This window comes from Gallinula chloropus (assembly GCF_964237585.1).
Source record: "Gallinula chloropus genome assembly, chromosome: 2".
Lineage (NCBI taxonomy): Eukaryota > Metazoa > Chordata > Aves > Gruiformes > Rallidae > Gallinula > Gallinula chloropus.
The window spans coordinates 6574898-6594318 of NC_140086.1; the positions used below are offsets into that span (position 1 = coordinate 6574898).

General features: G+C 40.7%; 1 protein-coding gene across 1 annotated transcript in view; it reads left to right on the plus strand.

Moving 5' to 3' along the window:
- Positions 1 to 19421, plus strand: part of COL22A1 (collagen type XXII alpha 1 chain) — a gene marked incomplete at both ends in the record, with an annotated part of 207127 nt that overhangs the window by 145095 nt on the left and 42611 nt on the right. Inside the window, 11 exons of the mRNA XM_084280247.1 lie at positions 483 to 545; positions 1737 to 1790; positions 3111 to 3152; positions 4987 to 5019; positions 9459 to 9512; positions 9999 to 10052; positions 11203 to 11256; positions 13708 to 13761; positions 15344 to 15397; positions 16373 to 16477; positions 16990 to 17034. Coding sequence (XP_084136373.1) covers positions 483 to 545; positions 1737 to 1790; positions 3111 to 3152; positions 4987 to 5019; positions 9459 to 9512; positions 9999 to 10052; positions 11203 to 11256; positions 13708 to 13761; positions 15344 to 15397; positions 16373 to 16477; positions 16990 to 17034 — 612 coding nt within the window. The remainder of the gene's footprint in view (positions 1 to 482; positions 546 to 1736; positions 1791 to 3110; positions 3153 to 4986; positions 5020 to 9458; positions 9513 to 9998; positions 10053 to 11202; positions 11257 to 13707; positions 13762 to 15343; positions 15398 to 16372; positions 16478 to 16989; positions 17035 to 19421) is intronic.

The window sequence follows — 19421 nt, forward strand, 5'->3', positions numbered from 1 at the left end:
TGTCAGTTAACAGTGTAATGGGGAAAAAAAAAGTTTTTAGTACTAATTTTCCAGGAATAAGAAATAATTTGATAATCAAGCTAATCCTCTGCTTTCTCCACAAGCTACATTTAGAATCATTCCCATGAAAAAATTGGGGCAGGTTCTGGCCTACATCATATATATGATGGAGTCACTAGGTATCAAGAAGAAACCATCTGCAGTCATCATGAGTTCTGAAAAATCCACAGTCTATTACCAGACATGGAAAGAGATAGCTAAATCAGTCTTTCATCATTCCCACCTTAAAGGCACTGTGGCTAGATTAGACTACATGGAAGAGCAGACTTGGTGCATTTTTAACTGACATGAGTGAGAGAAGTGTTTGACCCACCATTCTGCAGTTTCTTTCTTAATTATATTTGAGAGTAACAGACTTTATTAATAGAAACCATACTTAATGCCTCTTTCTAGATTTCACATATTCTTTGTTTTACTCTCAGGGTGAAGCTGGTCTTCCCGGTCATCGGGGTTTACCTGGATTAAAGGGAGAAAAAGGAGATCAGGTGAGTGACTTGGAGCCACAACTTGAGTTTTTATTTTGTCATTTAGCTCCAGGAGGACTTATCTCAAGTGTCTCTAGATAGTTTTCTTTCTTGGTGTGATTGCTCTGGTGAGCAGCTTGTTGGCATCCAGCAAGGTCATTGGGTGCTCCTTACAAAAATCTATTTTACTGCCCAGTGACTCTTCCTGATTTTAGCAGAGATGCCAGTGAACTGTGCCTATCCTAAATTCAGATGGTTATGACTTGTGAGGCAGTAGAAGAGGTACAGTGGTCTTTAGGCCTTACTTTCAGAAATACCTACCTGATTTAAGAAAATTAAAAAATATATAGCAAGAAAAAAATCACAAATCTACCTTGTCACTGAGTCTTGGGTAAGGCTCCAGATGGTTGAATCATTTTCTGATGGCCTAACTTCCATTCAAGTCCTGATGTCTACTGCCTGCCCTGACTAGGAAGTTGCATACTGGGAAATAGTTGTATTGAGGGCCTGACAGTAAATTTAGCCATGTACAAGGCTTGTATTCCTGGTAACTGATTGTGTCCTTGAATGTGGGCAAGAAGAACCTAAAATCACTTGGGCTTTTACTGTTCAGTTTGCTGTATTGTAGGTATTGCAGAGCAGAGGATATAGAATATATTCTCTCTATATATAAAATCATAGAAATGTGGGTCAAGCTATTATTTGAAGGCAGAATAAATACATTTTGTATATATGCTTTGAGGAGTATTCACATCGTCCTTGTTAATGATCTCAAGATGATCAAGTTACCCGGGTGAAATAGAGAGGTAGACACCAGTGAATGGTTGATTCAGAAATCTTTACCATAAACAAAACTGCTAGTATGAATGTCCACTTTGGTTCTTAAGTCATGTTCAGGTGCTTTTCTTGTCCAATTAGAAGAAATCTGGGGTTTAAAACTGCATCAGATGGTGGTATCATGCAGTATAAGTGCATCAGACTGCATCTTCTCCTTCGAAGTTGATTTAGGATTGCTGCTCTCCTTACTTAATTGGTATTCACTGGCTTTTGGAAATAGCGTGGATTTTATGAAGCTATCTCTAAAGTGTTATGGTTTTGTTGCTTGCATGTTAGAGGATGGGCAAAAGCAGCTGAAAGTGTAAAATATTCTAGTGGGATTGATCCAATCAAATCAAAACATGCCTATTTCCAGCTTTTGTTTCCCTGTTTTAGGGAGAAAAAGGAAAAGATGGTCTCCATGGACTGAAAGGTGAAAGAGGAGAGAAGGTGAGTCATGAAATGTGCTTGGTCCTCTTAAATAAGGAAGGAAAAGAGGCAAGGGCGCAGAGACAAGCAGTAGAGGAGAATACATGAGAAAGATTAGAAACATAAGAAGCCTGTTAACTGAGCCTTAGCAGGAAGCAGCAGAGAAAAGGGGGTGTGGGACAGAGACAACAATTTACTGAGTAATGCAAGAAATAGTAGGGCAGTGTCATTAATTCAAGAAATATTTTCATCTTTTATATTGTGTGATAGAAATGAGCCTGCAATTAAACTCTCAGGAACTTTTCTGTGCCTGCCTGTGATGTGCTAGAACGATATTCTAAGGAATGCTCTGGGCTTCTGCCAATACTATTAATTTCAGTGAAAACAAGACAACTAGACAAAGGTGATATCCACCAAAATTTACACTCAACTACTCAACATGAAGATGAAGCACCATCCTTGCAGATGACTGTGTACTTGCATGTAGCAGCAGAACAAGGGGCAATGATTTTAAACTCAAAAAGGGTAGATTTAGGTTGCATATTAGGAAAAAGTTCTTCATTGTGAGGGTCGCTGATCACTGGAACAGATTACCTGGAGACGTGGTGGAGGCCCTGGAGATATTCAAGGTCAGGCTTGATGGGGCTCGGAGAAAACTGATCTAGTGAAGATGTCCCTGCTTCCTGCAGAAGGGTTGGATTAAATGACCACTAAAGGTCCCTTTCAACCTGTGATTCTATGATTCTGTGATTCTATGACTATGGTTGTACAGTGAAAAACTCACCCTCTTTATAGTGGCAATAGGAATTAGGAAGTGGCTACCATTTTGTTCTTCCTAGGATATATCAGCTCTTGTTTACCAGTGACTTTCACCACCTATGGGGGGTGAGAACTGGATTTAGAAACTTACATTTTTGATGAAATATAGAGGATTTTTTTCCATCCACAAACCAATCTAATACACATTTTTCAGTGGAGATTTTTGATCAACTTGAATTTAAAACACAAATTGAAGTCCATATCACTCCTACACTGGATGGGGTGACATTTGAAGTTCATTGATCTGACTTCACAGATCAATGATAAAGTCATACAGTGATAAAGAGGGCAAAGTGAGAATCCTGTATGCAACAAATCAAGGAGAGCAGAAATTCTGGCCAGAGCAATAGAATAAATTCCACCCATCAGAGAAGTGATATGGATGGGATTTCAGTGTCACTGAGCTCAGAGGTTGTCATTGGGTTGCATCTCATCTGGTAATGTCACATCTTCTAGCTCATAATGTGGACTTTTATTTGGGCATTTTTTTCTATTCTAGTTATATTTTTCTTCTGTCTCTAGGGTGATACAGGTTCCCCTGGACCACCAGGCTTACCTGGAACTGTAAGTAAGATTGTGTTCTGTGCTCTAACAATGTTGAAGGCATTATCACACTTTCTCCACACAAATTCCTCAGAAATGAAGCTTTCCATGATCCCTGATTCTCTGCAGACATTTTAGGACACATTTAGTCTGATATTATCTCCCTTTGCTTCAGAGAAGTAGTATCAAGGTGTATTTGGTCTTTTTTTTTTTATTCTTTGGGGAAGTTATGGCCTACCCTCCCTCTTTGCAAACAGCATTTTTGTAATTTGTTGCCTTGTGAAAGCACTTAAATTGAATTTGTGGGTTTTTAGCATCTGTGGGAACTGAAAACAGGGAACGTGTTCATACAGATGTGCTCATACAGGGGGAGCTAGGTTTTTCTAACTGAGACCTCAGGAAAAGACTGGGTCTGAATGGATGCCAGTGAACTCCATGGCTGTGTAGAAAGGGTTGTGTTCTTGAGGAACAATTCACCTTCCAGGAAGAACAGAAGGTTCCACTTTTCATTGGTATGAATTTAGGGCTGGAGGATTCAGCTTCAGTAATCCTGTAGCCTTCAAGAGCCTCTGCCACATAAAGTGACATGCTGTAAGCTCAGAAAGACCTTCCCATCCCAAAGTTCATTCTGGGTGCAGGACTCAATCCAACCCACAAACTAGTCATACCTGATTGCATGCACATTTAATAATAATAATAATAACAACAACAACAACAACAACAACAACAACAACAACAACAACAACAACAACAACAACAACAACAACAACAACAACAACAACAACAACAACAACAACAACAACAACAACAACAACAATAATAATAATAATAATAATAATAATAATAATGAGCCTGCAAAATTTCATTTGGGAACATGAGCATAATTAGGAGTTCCCTCCAGCAACATCTGAGTAAGCAGTTTGGAGTAAGCACTAGGAACAGGCTTATTGTTCTAACAAGAGGGTTGATCTCAGTCATAGATGGCAGGTACCCACCTTTCAGCATTGCTCACCATCACTAGTTACAGCTGCTACAGTCACGTCATGGAGAGAATTTGAATCAAGGTCTGTTGGTGAAAATCAAGTGCCCTCAGATCTTTATGTAGCAATGGAGGAGGTGTTGTAGTTTATTCCTTGACACTAGTTGGGTCTCTTTAGACTGTGCCAAAGGGGGCTTCATGGTATGGTATAGGAAGACTCCATCTGCATCACACCAGAATGTTGCAGTTAGAACACTCAGGATAAATCTGTCTTAGTCAAGGTGGAGAAGGCAGCTTACAAACACAGTACAGTATGGCTAGATATAGAGAAGACACGCCAAACTGCTCAACCTTCCTGTGTTTGGAGGGAGAAATTATATCTATTCCAGCTTTAGAAGTAGGTTATGATTTCCAGATATCCCCATTTTATCAGGAACTAAAGTATTCTTCCTAATTTTATCAATTTTGATAAAAGATGCTGCTCTTCTCTACAGAACTTGATCCTTTTTTGGTGGATCAAGCACAGCCATGGAGTTGGAAAATTTAATAATACTCGGAATGTTTCCATGACAAAAAGTGGGTTGGAAATTGTTAACATTAAACTTACTATCAAGGTTAAAGTTCGTTTAATTTTTCATAACAGTGGAACATATGGGATGTTTTTGAGTTTATGGCCATATTTCAAATAGCCCAGGCAATATGTGACATTTGTGGGCTCTTTTCCAAACAGCCAGATGTTACAATGACTTGCTCGTTTATAAACTTACTGATGGATATATGGGATGTGTAATCTGAAATGACAAGAGGACTACATCAGTTATTGCATTTCAAGGAAAACAGGCAATGCTTGTTTTAACACTCTGCTTTTTCTTCCAGACAGCCTTCTTCACCCCACACCCCAGGATTCCTGTAAGTAACATCTCTAATAAACACGGCTTCTGGCTTATTGCCTCTTGTATCTGACAGACACACAACACCTTAGAGTGTTTTGTGTTATTGAAATGCTTCCAGTCAAATGCTTAGCTTGAGTCTGGTTCTGGGCAGCTTCACCGTTGTCACCGGACAAGATGGGAAGCACACAGCTGTCCTGGTAACAGCAGCATCCAAGCCAGCTGTGGCCAGGACACAGCTATATGCTTTCCCAGCCTCTTAAATGAAGAGTGTTTGCAGCACACAGTGATAAATACCTGGCATTATATAAAATCACACTATTGATATGTTACTGAACTTGGTAAGGATCAGGAGGCTTTATGATGGGTATTAGTAGTATAGGTAGACTGTAAGAGTGCCATTAGAAAAGAAAGTGCATGTGCCAGGTTCTTCAGTGACTGAGGAAGGAAATAGGAATCCAAGATAGTAGTGGAAATAGAGACAGATTTCTTTGTTTCACTTTTCCCCCTGGTAGTTTGCAAATTATATATATATATAAATATATTAGAATATTATGGTTTAACCCCACCTGGCCACTAAGCACAATGCAGCTGCTTGCTCAATCCCCCTGCCCCAGCAGGATGGGGGAGAGAATTGGAAGAGTAAATAAAAGTGAAAAAACTTGAGTTGAGATAAAGATAGCATAATAGGTAAAGCAAAAGCCACATGTGCACATTGTGCAAGCAATGCAAAACAAGGAATTAATTGTCCACTTCCCATGAGAAGGCAGGTGTTCAGTCATCTCTAGAAAAGCAGGGCTCCATCACACCTAACAATAATACCACTCCGAACACACCCTCCTCCTTCTTCTTCCCCTATCCTCTCATACACTGATCATGACATCATATGGCATGGAATATCCCTTTGGTCAGTTGGGATCAGCTGTCCCATCTGTGTCCCCTCCCGACTTCTTGTGCACCCCTCAGCCTACTCGCTGGTGGGGTGGTGTGAGAACCAGCAAAGGCTGTGTCTGTCTGTAAGCACTGCTCAGCAATAACAAAATCATCCCTGGGTCATCAACACTGTTTTCAGCACAAATCCAAACATAGGCCCATACCAGTTACTTTGAAGGAAATTAACTCTGTCCCAGCCAAAAGCAGCATAATATACCATGGAAATAAGCAGAACAGTGACATCTTGTGTGGTCTAGTGCTACAGTCACAGAAAGAGTTCTCTCTTTGCTTTGAGTTCATTACTCTTGTAAATGAGCTGCTAGTCAGTAAAGAATAAGAGGCTCAAAGTGTGTCAGCAGGCCAGATCACTGGGATTTCTCCATGTGCTAGATGAATGTGGTCATACTGCAGCACAGGGCTGCCTGTGGCATTGCCTTGGGAGAAGGGAACATAAGGATAGTTATGTGTAGTAAGGATAGTTACCTTTGTTTTACAGCTCTACGAAGTAAGGTGTCAGAATGTGGTGATAGGCCTTAGGAGAGTGTTATGGGCTATTTTACAAAGGCTGCAAGACCAGCAGGGTGCTGAGACTTGTCACACACTCTCCAAAACATAGTACTTGCTATTGCTTTACATTGACTGTGTGGTGTTTAGTAACTGGGGAGCAACTTACAGAGGTGGAGACAAGAAACAAAAAAAGCAGCAACACCATTACTCTATTTACTTATTACTAGGGTCATGTTTTATCCCCAGCCAGTAACTAAGCACCACCCAGTCCCTCACTTACCTCTCCCTCTCCAAGGGGAGGAAGATAGGAAAAAAATCTCATGGGTTGAAATAAAGACAGTTTAACAGGATAACAAATGAAGAGAATGCTAATTGTAATAATATTTATGACAAGTGATGGACAAGAACAATTGCTTGACACATGCAGGAAAATATAACCAACCCCATGCATAGTCTGTTTCCAAACAGCCAATCTGCCTCCACCAAGCTTCCCTGCTTATGTATGGAGCAGTACATTATGTTGTTCAGAATACATCCATGGCCAGCCTGGGTCAGCTGTCCTGGCTGTGCTCTCCCAGCTTCTTGTGAACCCCTCAGGGTCTGGGAAGCAGAAAAGTTATCATAGACACAACAACTACCTAGGAACAACTGAAAACAGGTGCATTTTCAACATCTTTCTCATACTAAATCCAAAACACAGCACTATACTGACTATGAGAGAGAAAATTAACTCTATTTCAGCTGAAACAAGGACAATCATTAAAATCAGTTTAATTTAGAACACAGCTTAGTAATTGTCAGAAATAGAAAATCTCTGATCAAGTGAGTCTGAGCTCCCATTACCCAGCACCACAGCTCTGCTGTGTGTTTTGGGAGCAGCCTGTGCTGTGAGCTCTGAAGAAACTCACTGATGCAGCAGGGCAACGGTGGAGCGAGTGTGAGTTTCTTTCTTGGGGTGCAGGAAACCTTTTTATGCTTATTTAGGCCAGTGATGTAAAACTATTAAATATTCTCAGAGATGGGGAATGTGAGAACCACAGTGGTGCTCAGGTAAAAACAGGCAAAGGCAGTAACCGAGGCAATGGCTCCTCACTTTGCCTTCCATCTCTCACTGCAGCTGGGCACAGCTGAGCCCCCACTGTGTTTTCTCTCCTTTAAGTGGTGCAGAAATGACTAACACCTTAATTGAGATTATAGGAGGGCACTGCTGAGAGCAGGTCAAGGAGGCTGTAAGCACTGATCTGGCTCAGGTTGGTGGCAGCTGTTAGCTCACCGCATCGTTTCTGTTCATTGAGCTGTAGGAAAGAAGAGGGTGGCAGTGGATTAAGTCCAGCTGCCGGGGGCAGAGGTCTCCACAACATGGAGCACTAACAGACAGTCTGGGTGGATAGTTGTCAGTTTGGGCAAATTTGGAAGGACTTGCAAGGATATTTGCTGGCGGGATGGGTTAAGGAAGACTGCCTTTACCCATGTTTGTGACTGTGTAAGTACATTAGAGTGGAATTTTTCTGATTTTTTCATTAACATGCAAGTCAAGTATCAAGGAAAAAGTGGGAGAAAGGAGAATATTAAAAAAACCTGTGTCCCTTTACTTTTGAGTTACTTCTTCCCTTTGCAATCTTGTTTTCCTTCCTAAAATGTGCCCTCATTGCCACCTAGTAACACCATCCCTACCTACAGATGTATTGCCGTGTGTCTGTGGTTGGTCACTTTGCTCTCCTAAGAGGGTTTCAGAGCTTGAAATGTCATTATGCTAAACATAGTCCAGGCACAACCGTTCAGGTCCGTTGCATAGGACTCCTTGCTTGATTTTAGGTGGTCCTGTCGTCTTTCTGAAGGCCACTAGATGGCATGAAGGTCTGCCTTATCAACAGTTGTACTAACGGGGTGCTACTTGTAGAGTCGCATTCCTCTATTATTTATCATCTATTATAATATTCATAATGCATAATAAACACAGGCTAAGTAATATTTATGCAGTTACATTTATTTTGTCTGTTAGAGAATCGTTTGCAAATGGACTCTGAATTCCCAGGTGTTGCAGAAATGATTGGCAAATAGCTGATGTGAATAAAATTCAGCCTGATTTGTCTTGGGCTCTGCATTTTGACTGATCACTATTCCTTGCATGTGCACGTAGCTTAAGTCACTGATGTTCTTACTCATCCTTGATTGCATAATTGAAACACCTTGTATGATAAATAATGAATAAGTAACGATTGCTGTTGCCTGAATACATATGTTCATATAAATATACAAATGTGAGTATTCGTGTAGGGCTTGTTTTATTCCAGCTAGTTCCATAATTGTGTGCTCTTCCTCTTCAAATTATGAAAAGCAGGAATATGTACTTATTGATTATTGTTCTAGAACTCAGAACAAAGCTGATGAACTTCTGTGTGAAAGCATCTTCAATTTAGCGTAAGGAGGAAGAACAGAAATAAATTAATCCTATTAATCAACAATAATGGTGCATAAAATAATGTACTGATGTTGCAGGAGGGAAGGGAAGTTGTATGAATGTATAGAGATATTCACAGAGCTAGGTGGAAAAGCTGGGTAGTGCACATATCTGGAAGTGTTCAGGATGAGACCTCTTGTGTAGATGGAGCAGAGAACTGTCTGTGTGTGTGATAATTTCCCCAGCTGTAAGGTGATGTTAGGTTAGTGGTACTAGAGAAAGGCAATGCAGTGGTACTGGCACTCCTGTTCTTGGTCATATCAGCTAGCACTTTAATACCTTGAAAGTGAATTGATCAAATTGTGGAACACTAAATTCTTTAACTACTGTTCACTCTGAGGGAAAACTGTTCTCACTTCAAATTGAACATTTTTGTAATTAGTATCGTAACGGTCTAGAAAAGATCTCCAAATCTTACTGGGTGGTATCATAGTTTTGATTCATTGTCCTCAAAATCCTTTGAGGAAGCTACTCTGTGTCAGAAATGTACATGACTAGTGTGACTTTCAACCATGGAAATAGCTTTTATTTCTTTCTTTGTCTTGTTTTATACCAAGGGTGAACCTGGACCAAAAGGGGAGAAAGGAGATCAAGGAACAAGCGGAGAACCTGTAAGCACAGCCAAGTCTTTCTTCAGTTGGTTTTGAACTTTAGCAAGAAGACATGAGAGTGGCCTGTTTTGGAAGGAGAAGGCAGGGGGAACATGCCCCTTTCATAGATGGGATACCTCTGCCATCAGAAATGGCGAGAGTGGTGCTCAGCTGTGTGCAGAAAGCTACATGACATAAAACTAAGCATCTAATTTATAGCTCTGGGCCTTAGGGGCTGAGAAGAGGACTAAGGGGTTTGCTAAACAGAACTTGGCTGACACTAAGGTTGTGCAGGATATATTAAATGCTTTTGAAGTGATGTGGCCCAGCTAAATTATGCATTTGGTGTATTGTTTGGGATGGAGGCCTCAAGAGAGACACAGTCTGGTGCAGCCACAGCCTCTTTAAAAAGCGCCCATTCTTGGGAGGAAGAAGAAACATCCCCTTTTGCTCAGGAGAAGAAATGATAATTTTCTCACATCTCCTCATCTCCCTCTGTTTTTGCAGGGATTACCTGGGGTCCCAGGTGAACAGGGTGTCCCAGGACCTGCAGGACTACAGGTAAGATGCCCCAATCTTGAAGAAAATCTTTGACATCACCAGAGAGGGGTGCTTTCAAGATCTATATCTCTGTAAATAGTTCTTCCCCTCTCCACCAATAGCTCATTTCACATTCCTCATTGTTGTAAGTCAGGGACTCTTGCAGAGGTATTTACTTATGCTGGACATCAGGACAACACAGAGAGAATCAAAGGAGAAACATGGCATCTCTGCAGTACGAGCGATATTGTCTGGGAGACTTGGTCTAACTTCAGGATCCTTCAAGAGGGCATCTTGTATTGATGCCACTGAACCACAGGTCTCGCAGATAAGTTACTGCAGTATGTTAGCAAAATACTGTAGAGCATTCAGATTCCACTCCAGCCCATTTGACCCTGAATGCATTATGGTTCATGGTAAAATGGTTTTATAGTCTCAATTATCTTCTGAAAATTTCTTGGCTTACATCTCTTATTTCCAGGCATCACCAAGCTATGTTTTCATGTCAACAAGGGAGGGTGTTCACTCTGCCATTATCTGTGCAGCAGCCAAGCTGTATAGTCAGCTATTACTTGGGCATCAAGAGTTTAAACAGGTTAACAGCAGTCTTAGCATTATGAAAAAAAATAAAAATACAGTATTACCATGCAACTATTAACATCTGCTAAATGGGGCACTGTTCAGTAAGTAGATTCTCTCTTGCCAAAATCCTGAGGAGGGGGCTACATAATATGTAGGACTGGGACAAGCCCATTGCACTATGGTCTGTTTTGACCATCTCTAAATGACTGTGGTTTGTGCAGGTAAAACTTTCCACGTGCAGGGAGAGGAGACCATCAGTTAAGCTGGAAATGAAGTAGCTGGTAGCTCTGAGCATAGGAAGGAGTTTCACCCAGATGGATGTCTGCACGTTTCAGCATCCTGTTCTGAGAAGCAGTGTCTGAGCTGATCAGTCATTAGTAATTCTTCTTAGGTCTCTGGGTTTTATTTTTATATTTCATTTTCTCACTGCACAGAGAACTGGGAGCCATTTCCTCAGCTGTTAAACTCCTCTGTGAATTGATTAACAGAAACCATTGCCTGGTGCACGTTCAGGCATCTTGAAATTTTTCTGTCTGGCAGGCAGTCCCATCCCATCTCTAATCAGCCGGTATCTCTTCTTTCCACACAGGGCACGAAGGGCCAGAAAGGAGCCCAGGGTGAAGCTGGAGCTCCTGGAGAGACTGTGAGTAGCTGTATTGCAGCATTTTTCCCTGATAGTAGCACGCTTGAAGGGACTCTGAAGTTGGTGCTTTGCAGATTCACAGTCCCAGGTTGCTTGGGCACCGGGCACATCCTAAGCTGCAGCTGGAAGAGTCATTGCTTGTGGGCAAACAGGCACAGCTGCACCAAACAGATCAATGCCCCAGTCAAGCCAGCTCTAAACTGTGCATCTTTTGTTGGCCAAATCTCTCTCTCTCTAACAAAATGCCCTCGTTTCTGGGTGAGGTGCCGTCAGAGCTTGTTACTGCACTGCGATACAAGCCAAGCCCAGGCAGCCAGCTGGTGCAGGGAGCTCGTTTCTCATCTGCAGCCTGAATTACTTTTTGATCACAGTTGGTTTTAGGCTTTTTAGCCTATTCTGCTTTCTTTAATACAGACTCATCACCTGAGGAATCTTCACATACCACTTTTTGAGGCATATGTTGTAGGGAGTGCTGCTGTTGTCTGTGTGCTAAAGAACAGCAAAGGAATCAATTCCTTTTTTATTATTGTGGGAGTATATAAAACCTTTGAGGCTGACTAAAAGGCCATGTACTTTGCAAGCAGACAAGGAAGAGTGAAGAACTCCTTGAAATAATGATTAAGAGAAAGCATGTTTGTGTCTGAGAGGAGGGAATAGGTAGTCCAAATTAAGCATCCTAGAGCGCTGAAAGTTCTCCCACCTTTGTGTTCCTGGTTTTCCTTCCTGGGCCTGTGCTTAGACATTGTCTCTAGCAGTGCTTTGACCCTAAATTCTGAACTGCCACCCCCCAACTCCTTGTTGAGGGACTCCTTAATCTTTCTGGTAAGGGGGAAAAAAACCAAAACAAACCCCACCTGCCTCCCATCAAACCTATCCATTGGTTTCATTTCTTTGTACAGCCTGGTGGCTTGGAGGATGTTAATGATATGTTAATTCAGGTATATGAGCACCATAGTTTTTTCCCCTCCTTTCACTGACTGCCACTGCTCCAAATGTTTCTGTTAGCTCATAGACCAGTGGCTGTGAAGAACACAGAAATGAGAAAACCTTGAATTCTATTTTACTGAGCCAAAGGCAACAGATAGACATTCAGTTTGTGAAGAGCTGTGCTGTGGAAGATTTTTGTCATCTGCCAGCTGTTTGCATTGTCCTTCTGCAAGATGTTACTGGCCAGCTCTTCCAGAAGAAGGGATTCCTCGTACTCAACTCCAACTCAGGCAGATTATTTCAGTGTAATGATGATGATTTTAGATAGGTTGTCTGGTTTATCCCTAAAAGGATTAGGGGCTGTGGATGCTGATGGAAATCATTTTCCTTGCAAAACTATGGTGATGGGGAACCCTGGCCAGCGCAGAGTGACAAGCATCTGTAGAGGAAGCAACTTCAACCTGATGCAGTCGGGTATAGAGGCAAATGCTTACATATAGACTAGTAACCCCAAACAGAGAATCCTGGAATGGTTTGCACTGGAAGGCACCTCAAAGCCCATCTAGTTTCAACCTCCCTGCCATGGGCAGAGACACCTTCCACTAGACCAGGTTACCCAAAGCTCCATCCAACCTGACACTGAACACTTCCAGGGTTGGGACATCCGCAGCTTCTCTGGGCAACCTGTGCCAGTTCCTTGCCCCTCTCACAGAGAAGAATTTTTTCTTACTACCTAATCAAAATCTACCCTCATTCAGTTTAAGGCCATTCCCCACTGTCCAGTACAAGCCAGTCCAGAGGAAGGTCACAAAGATGAACAGAGGGCTGGAACACCTCTTATATGAAGACAGAGAGTTGGGGTTGTTTAGTCTGGAGAAGAAAAGGCTCCAAAGAGAATTTATTGCAGCCTTTCAGTGCCTGAAGCAGGCTGCAGAAAAGATGGAGAGGGAAACATCTGCAGTGATATAAATCCCAAAATATATGTCCTCTCATGCCCCCATGTGTTCCTCAGTGCACACATGGGCTTTCTCACCCTGTAAAGCCTTCTCTTGCAGGCAGAAAAGACCTGCAGTTAAGAACCGTAACACTCTGAATGGTTTGAGCTGTTCATCTGTTTAGTGGAAATGAATGTTTTCAGGTTTTGTTCCCCAGAGAGGAGGAAGGTAGAATTATCAACAAAGCATATTTTGTTGACCTAGATTTTTATTTCAATGATAAACCAACATACTTTCCTCTGTTCTTTTGATGTTTCAGGCCCAGACTTTTCTTCCTTTGTCTCAGGTAGATTTAGGTTTTATTTTGATGGAGAGTAATTTTAAGCTCCCAAAGAGAGTCTTCATCCATTCTGTATTGTTTCATGCTTCTTTACACTACAAAGTGTTTCACAAAAATGCTATTTTTTGCTTTGTGCTTGTACAACACCTTGTCTGACATGAACTCTAATCTCACTTGGAACATCTTGTTCCTGTAGTGGCACAAGTTGTGAATTATACATGGACACACATTTCATTTTTCTTAAAACAGGGTGTAACTGGACCAGCAGGGCCCCCAGGTCCAAGAGGCTTGCCAGGAAATGTGGTATGTATGCACCGGTGTATTTGTTTTCCTATCTGTGCCCTGATTTCATTATTTAATGTTTCTTTTTTTCCTTCCTTGGGGTTTGCTATCAGGTTCAAAAGGCTGTGTTTCATTACAATTTTTTTTTATGGTTGACTTGAAAGATCTGGAGGCACTTGGGAATGGTGTATCCACGAAACATAGTCTCATATTCATTTGAAGCAAGAGGTAGGCATGGAGCTGCTCCATTTCTCATCAAATTGTCAAAAGCAATTTTTGAAACCAGCTCTTCAACAGAAAAAAATTATATTTTTATTTACTCTCTGCTTTTGTTTCCTTTGCCTCATTTTCATTTGTCCTTTCCCTTTGAAAACATGGCTTCTTGGTACAAAAGTTGCATTGTGAACTCCTTGATTTGTATTATGTAAACATGCAAGTATTTGATCCTACAATCACAGCCTTGAAATTGATTCAGTGTTCTCCTTACCTCAGTGGATGTTCATCGCTGTTAAGATATGCATGACAGCTTTTCATGTTTGCAGAATAATCTTTGGGCTAATTTTACTCCCTGCTCCACCAGTGTAATTTTCTTTCAAGTGTGTGTGGAGTTTCTCTCAGTTTACACCGGAGTAAGTTAAAAACAACAGTCAGACCCCATGTTGTAATGTATTCAGACACAGCAATTTAGCACAGAGGCCTCTGTAAGGCAGAGTTTATTGCTGGGTAATCCAAGAAATCTTAAATTGTCTTTCTACTAATTGATAGGCTATGTAGGATTTAATTGTATTAATGTAGTGATTTAATTTCAAACTGAAAGATGATATTAAAATAAAGACCTTTTCCAGTTTCATATTCCCTTAAGCAAACTTCTATACCAGTAATACCAATATATTACCTATAAAAGCTAATACAGTTGGAAATAATTTCTGCTGATGCAGAAAGGAATGTGATTTTTGCCCCCATCCTGTGAGGAGGTCAATCCAATCCTACCGTTGCCAAGAAATCATTTCACATCTTAAAATGGAGTACCAATCCATAATGTGTTTTGGTGTGTTAGGAAGTTACAGTATTTAATTTGGAGCATTAAATCATCTCTATTTTGACAAGGAATCCTTTGAGATCTGCTAAAACATGAAAAGGATTGAAAACTGAAATAGAGGGTAAAATGAGCATAGCTGTGTTTCCCAATGTATAGCTTTGGAGAGCAGTAGCCATGAAAAATTAATATTGTGAGACTTTGGCTTCTCTCTATCACAGGTGATGATTGGGAGGTTGTTGGTAATAAATCCTCATCAGTTCCTAATTCTTCAGAGTTAAATGAATGGTTATTGGTAGAAGGAGAATGCACAAATCTGAGATTAGCTCAATGTCTCATTTTGCTGGTTTATGTTTAAAAAAAAAGCTCAAAACCTCCTTTAAGCAGTTGGTACATCTCTTTTGTGGTGTTCTCTGGATTACAGGTTGTCTGTACTGGGAAATGTAAAACTGATACTAATCATGGAGATAGATTGTTCTGAGCCCACAAGCCTATCCATTTGCTTTAGGATCAAATACTACCTAAAAAAAAAGAAAGTTTTAAGCTTTAAAATTCTTTTCTTTCCAGGGTGTGCCTGGAGAACCTGGACTACCAGGAAAAGAGGGAGCAAAGGGGGAAAAGGTGATTATTTTTTTTTTCTTTCATGGATTAGTCCCTTCCTTTCCTTTTGGACATTTTAAGTAACATTGGAAACAGGCAGCCTGAACTGAAAAATTATTTCATAGGTTTGTGGGTGGTTAAATCACATGGGCTCATTAGATCATCTATCTGACCTTCTCCATTACACATGCTAAAAGGTTGCAGCTTTATAACTCACCTGATAAAATCACTGAGATACAACTGGATATGATGAGGGCACTACTACACATTCATGCAATGGTCATCTACTGTCCTCACTGCCTGAAAACAGTGAGCTTTTGGTGTTTTAATTACCTCCTGTTTACCACTGTAAATCCAAACAGTAAAAAAAGAACCCAAAACAACTGGTTTACATGGTTAGGAAACTGAGATTTCTTCTTCCTTGTTGTAATTGGATCGTTAGTTCAGCTTTTCAGTGTACCCTCACTTACCTTTTGCCTGCTTTGACCTAACAGTTATATCCCATCTCATAGCTAGGCAATGAGCTCTCTGATGTCAGGGGTTTGCAGTTTGCTTACATGTTGCCCAGTGCCCAGCATCCTGGAGTTTTGATCTTTGTTTGCTGGAGTAGGAAAGATTAATCAGAAACATGGCCCTGTGTATGCATATATATGGAGTTCAACAGGGAATGAACCCCAGACCCTTCAGTCAAATAATCTTCTAGGTTACTGATAGCTGCTTCAGAGTCATGTGTGGGCCAAGGGCTGGCTCATATACCTGGTTCCCAAAACATTTTGAAGTCTCGTTCTAGGTTCCTTAAGGAAAATCATAAATGCTTATAGAAGAAAATGATTACTGAAGAAAAAAGCTTCCCCTAAAAGAGAAGTTCTCATGATGCCAAGAGAAATTCATATGAGAAGGCTAGAAAAAACACATATCTTTCAGTCCAAATGAAAGACCTGAGGCAGAATGGTCTTTAGTATGCTACTAAGAGTTTTGGTGGTTTGTCTTCCACAGGGTGATCCTGGAAAAGAAGGAAAAGTGGGTTCACCTGGGCCAGCTGGTGAGCCAGGGCCTGCTGGAGAACCAGGTTTGCCTGGTAAAGGTAAAGATGGAGAACAGGTAAGTACCACTGCTAAGCAGAGTAGTTCAATACGAGATAGATGACCACAACTTCTGCAGGAGAGTAGTGGATTTTTGGTAGAGTTAAGTTGCATTGTCACAAGTACTTGCAGGCTGTCTACAGAAGGTATGAAAGATGTGGTTGTGCAAAATTCTGCAAGTCAGTGCTACATCTGAAAAGGGAGGAAGAACTAAAGCTGTATTTCTGATCATGAAAATCCCTTCAGTGTGCCAGGGGGGCCACTAAAAATGGAGACCTCCACAAGGAGTAGCCATTGTCCTTGTGACAAGTACAAAAGTTATTAGCTTGATGGGAGTTCTCTAAAAGCACTTGACTATAGCCAAGTTAGCAGATTATTTAATTTGCTTACATGTTATCAGTTAAATATTGCCAGAACTGTGTGAGTCAAGGAGTGAAGCAGTGTGGATTCTTACTACCTTCACTGTTTCAAAGTCCAGGCTCCTGTTTGGCTGTATGGTGACTGTTTTCTGGTTTTGGCTCTGTCATTTAGGGGCAGAGAGGCCCACCAGGCTTGCCAGGACCCATTGGACATAAGGTAAGCTTAAGCTTTACTACGGACGGTGCTTCTATCCATTGCTGCACCTGGAAAAAGTTATGGTGACTACATGGTCTGTTTTTCTGTGGGAAATAGAGTTTCCAAAGCTTTCATTTTAAAATGTAATTCCAGCCTTTTAGTAGGTTCCTTTCTATATTATTCCAGTATGCCTGTAGATGTAAATGTTAAGAAATTAATTAAATCTGTTCACTTTCCACGTTTAAAATTTCTTCCAGCCTTCTGTGAATTCAGCACAGACTAAGGGCTAAATGCACACTTTTTAGGGAAACTGTGACTGGGAACCTTTAATCCATACAGCTAGAGAGACACTGCATAGCTAAACTTCAATCTTCTCTTGAGACCACCTGTCAGCTCCTCAAAGAGCACTCCTGTGTAGCACTCATTTCCTTCACCTCCTTTCAAGGAGGATGTGAATAATTTTCCAATGGGACCAGATGGTCCTGATTTCCCCTCCTATATTGCATTTAAAGCAAAGACTGGCTAGTTGATTAAGTTAATAACTCTAATTTCAGGTGAAAATAGTGTTTATTCCCTTGTAAGTACACAGCAAATAGAGAAAGGAATAAAATAGCAAAGCCCTTTGCTCCTGGGAACATCTGGATTGTGCTCGAGTCTTCAATCAGATACGTCAGAAATTCTCCTCTTTGAAATAACCGTGTGTCCTGATCTGCTTTGGAGAAGGAATAGGGTGTTGAAACAGACTGTGTAAATTATGTGAGTAGGAATATAGTAATATGAGGCTGGTTGCATCTAGGTCCCATGTTTTTGAAATACCCAACCTGATATGAAATGTTTTCATTTTGCTGCAGTCTACATAAATGCACCTGTAGCCTGTTGTATATATCTTTGATAGTTCAGAACTCACCCACAATAGTAGACTGAGAATTAATAGAAAAGTCAGAAAAATAATGAAAGAAATCTTATGAAATACCCTATTCAATATGAATGTGAGATGGTAAGAATATAAATTGTGCATTGGAAACTACTATTGAACTGTTTGTATTGAAATTATGTTCTTGAATAAGGTATCAGATAAGGAATCTGCAGGAGTGTTTGAGCTAATCAGAATACATCCTATCTCACTGTCCTTGCAGTATTGTTTCTTTGTAATATGAGATTAAGAGAGAGATAAAGAGAGAGAGAGAAAGGAAGAGAGAAAGGAAGAAAGAGAAAGAGAGAGAAAGGAAGAAAGAGAAAGAGAGAGAAAGGAAGAAAGAGAAAGAGAGAGAGAAAGGAAGAAAGAGAAAGAGAGAGAGAAAGGAAGAAAGAGAAAGAGAGAGAAAGGAAGAAAGAGAAAGAGAGAGAGAAAGGAAGAAAGAGAAAGAGAGAGAGAAAGGAAGAAAGAGAAAGAGAGAGAAAGGAAGAAAGAGAAAGAGAGAGAGAAAGGAAGAAAGAGAAAGAGAGAGAGAAAGGAAGAAAGAGAAAGAGAGAGAAAGGAAGAAAGAGAAAGAGAGAGAGAAAGGAAGAAAGAGAAAGAGAGAGAAAGGAAGAAAGAGAAAGAGAGAGAGAAAGGAAGAAAGAGAAAGAGAGAGAAAGGAAGAAAGAGAAAGAGAGAGAGAAAGGAAGAAAGAGAAAGAGAGAGAAAGGAAGAAAGAGAAAGAGAGAGAGAAAGGAAGAAAGAGAAAGAGAGAGAGAAAGGAAGAAAGAGAAAGAGAGAGAAAGGAAGAAAGAGAAAGAGAGAGAGAAAGGAAGAAAGAGAAAGAGAGAGAAAGGAAGAAAGAGAAAGAGAGAGAGAAAGGAAGAAAGAGAAAGAGAGAGAAAGGAAGAAAGAGAAAGAGAGAGAGAAAGGAAGAAAGAGAAAGAGAGAGAAAGGAAGAAAGAGAAAGAGAGAGAGAAAGGAAGAAAGAGAAAGAGAGAGAAAGGAAGAAAGAGAAAGAGAGAGAAAGGAAGAAAGAGAAAGAGAAAGGAAGAAAGAGAGAGAAAGGAAGAAAGAGAGAGAAAGGAAGAAAGAGAGAGAGAAAGGAAGAAAGAGAAAGAGAAAGGAAGAAAGAGAGAAAGGAAGAAAGAGAGAGAAAGGAAGAAAGAGAGAGAGAGAAAGGAAGAAAGAGAGAGAAAGGAAGAAAGAGAGAAAGGAAGAAAGAGAGAGAGGAAGAAAGAGAGAGAGAAAGGAAGAAAGAGAGAGAAAGGAAGAAAGAGAGAGAGAAAGGAAGAAAGAGAGAGAGAAAGGAAGAAAGAGAGAGAGAAAGGAAGAAAGAGAGAGAGAGAAAGGAAGAAAGAGAGAGAAAGGAAGAAAGAGAGAGAGGGAGTGAGAAAGAGAGAGAGAAAGGAAGAAAGAAAGAAAGAAGTTGCATCCTGAATGCAATGAGTGGTCAGAATCCATGGGTAACAATTTTTCTATCGTGCTTCTCCATAGCTGGAAATAGTGT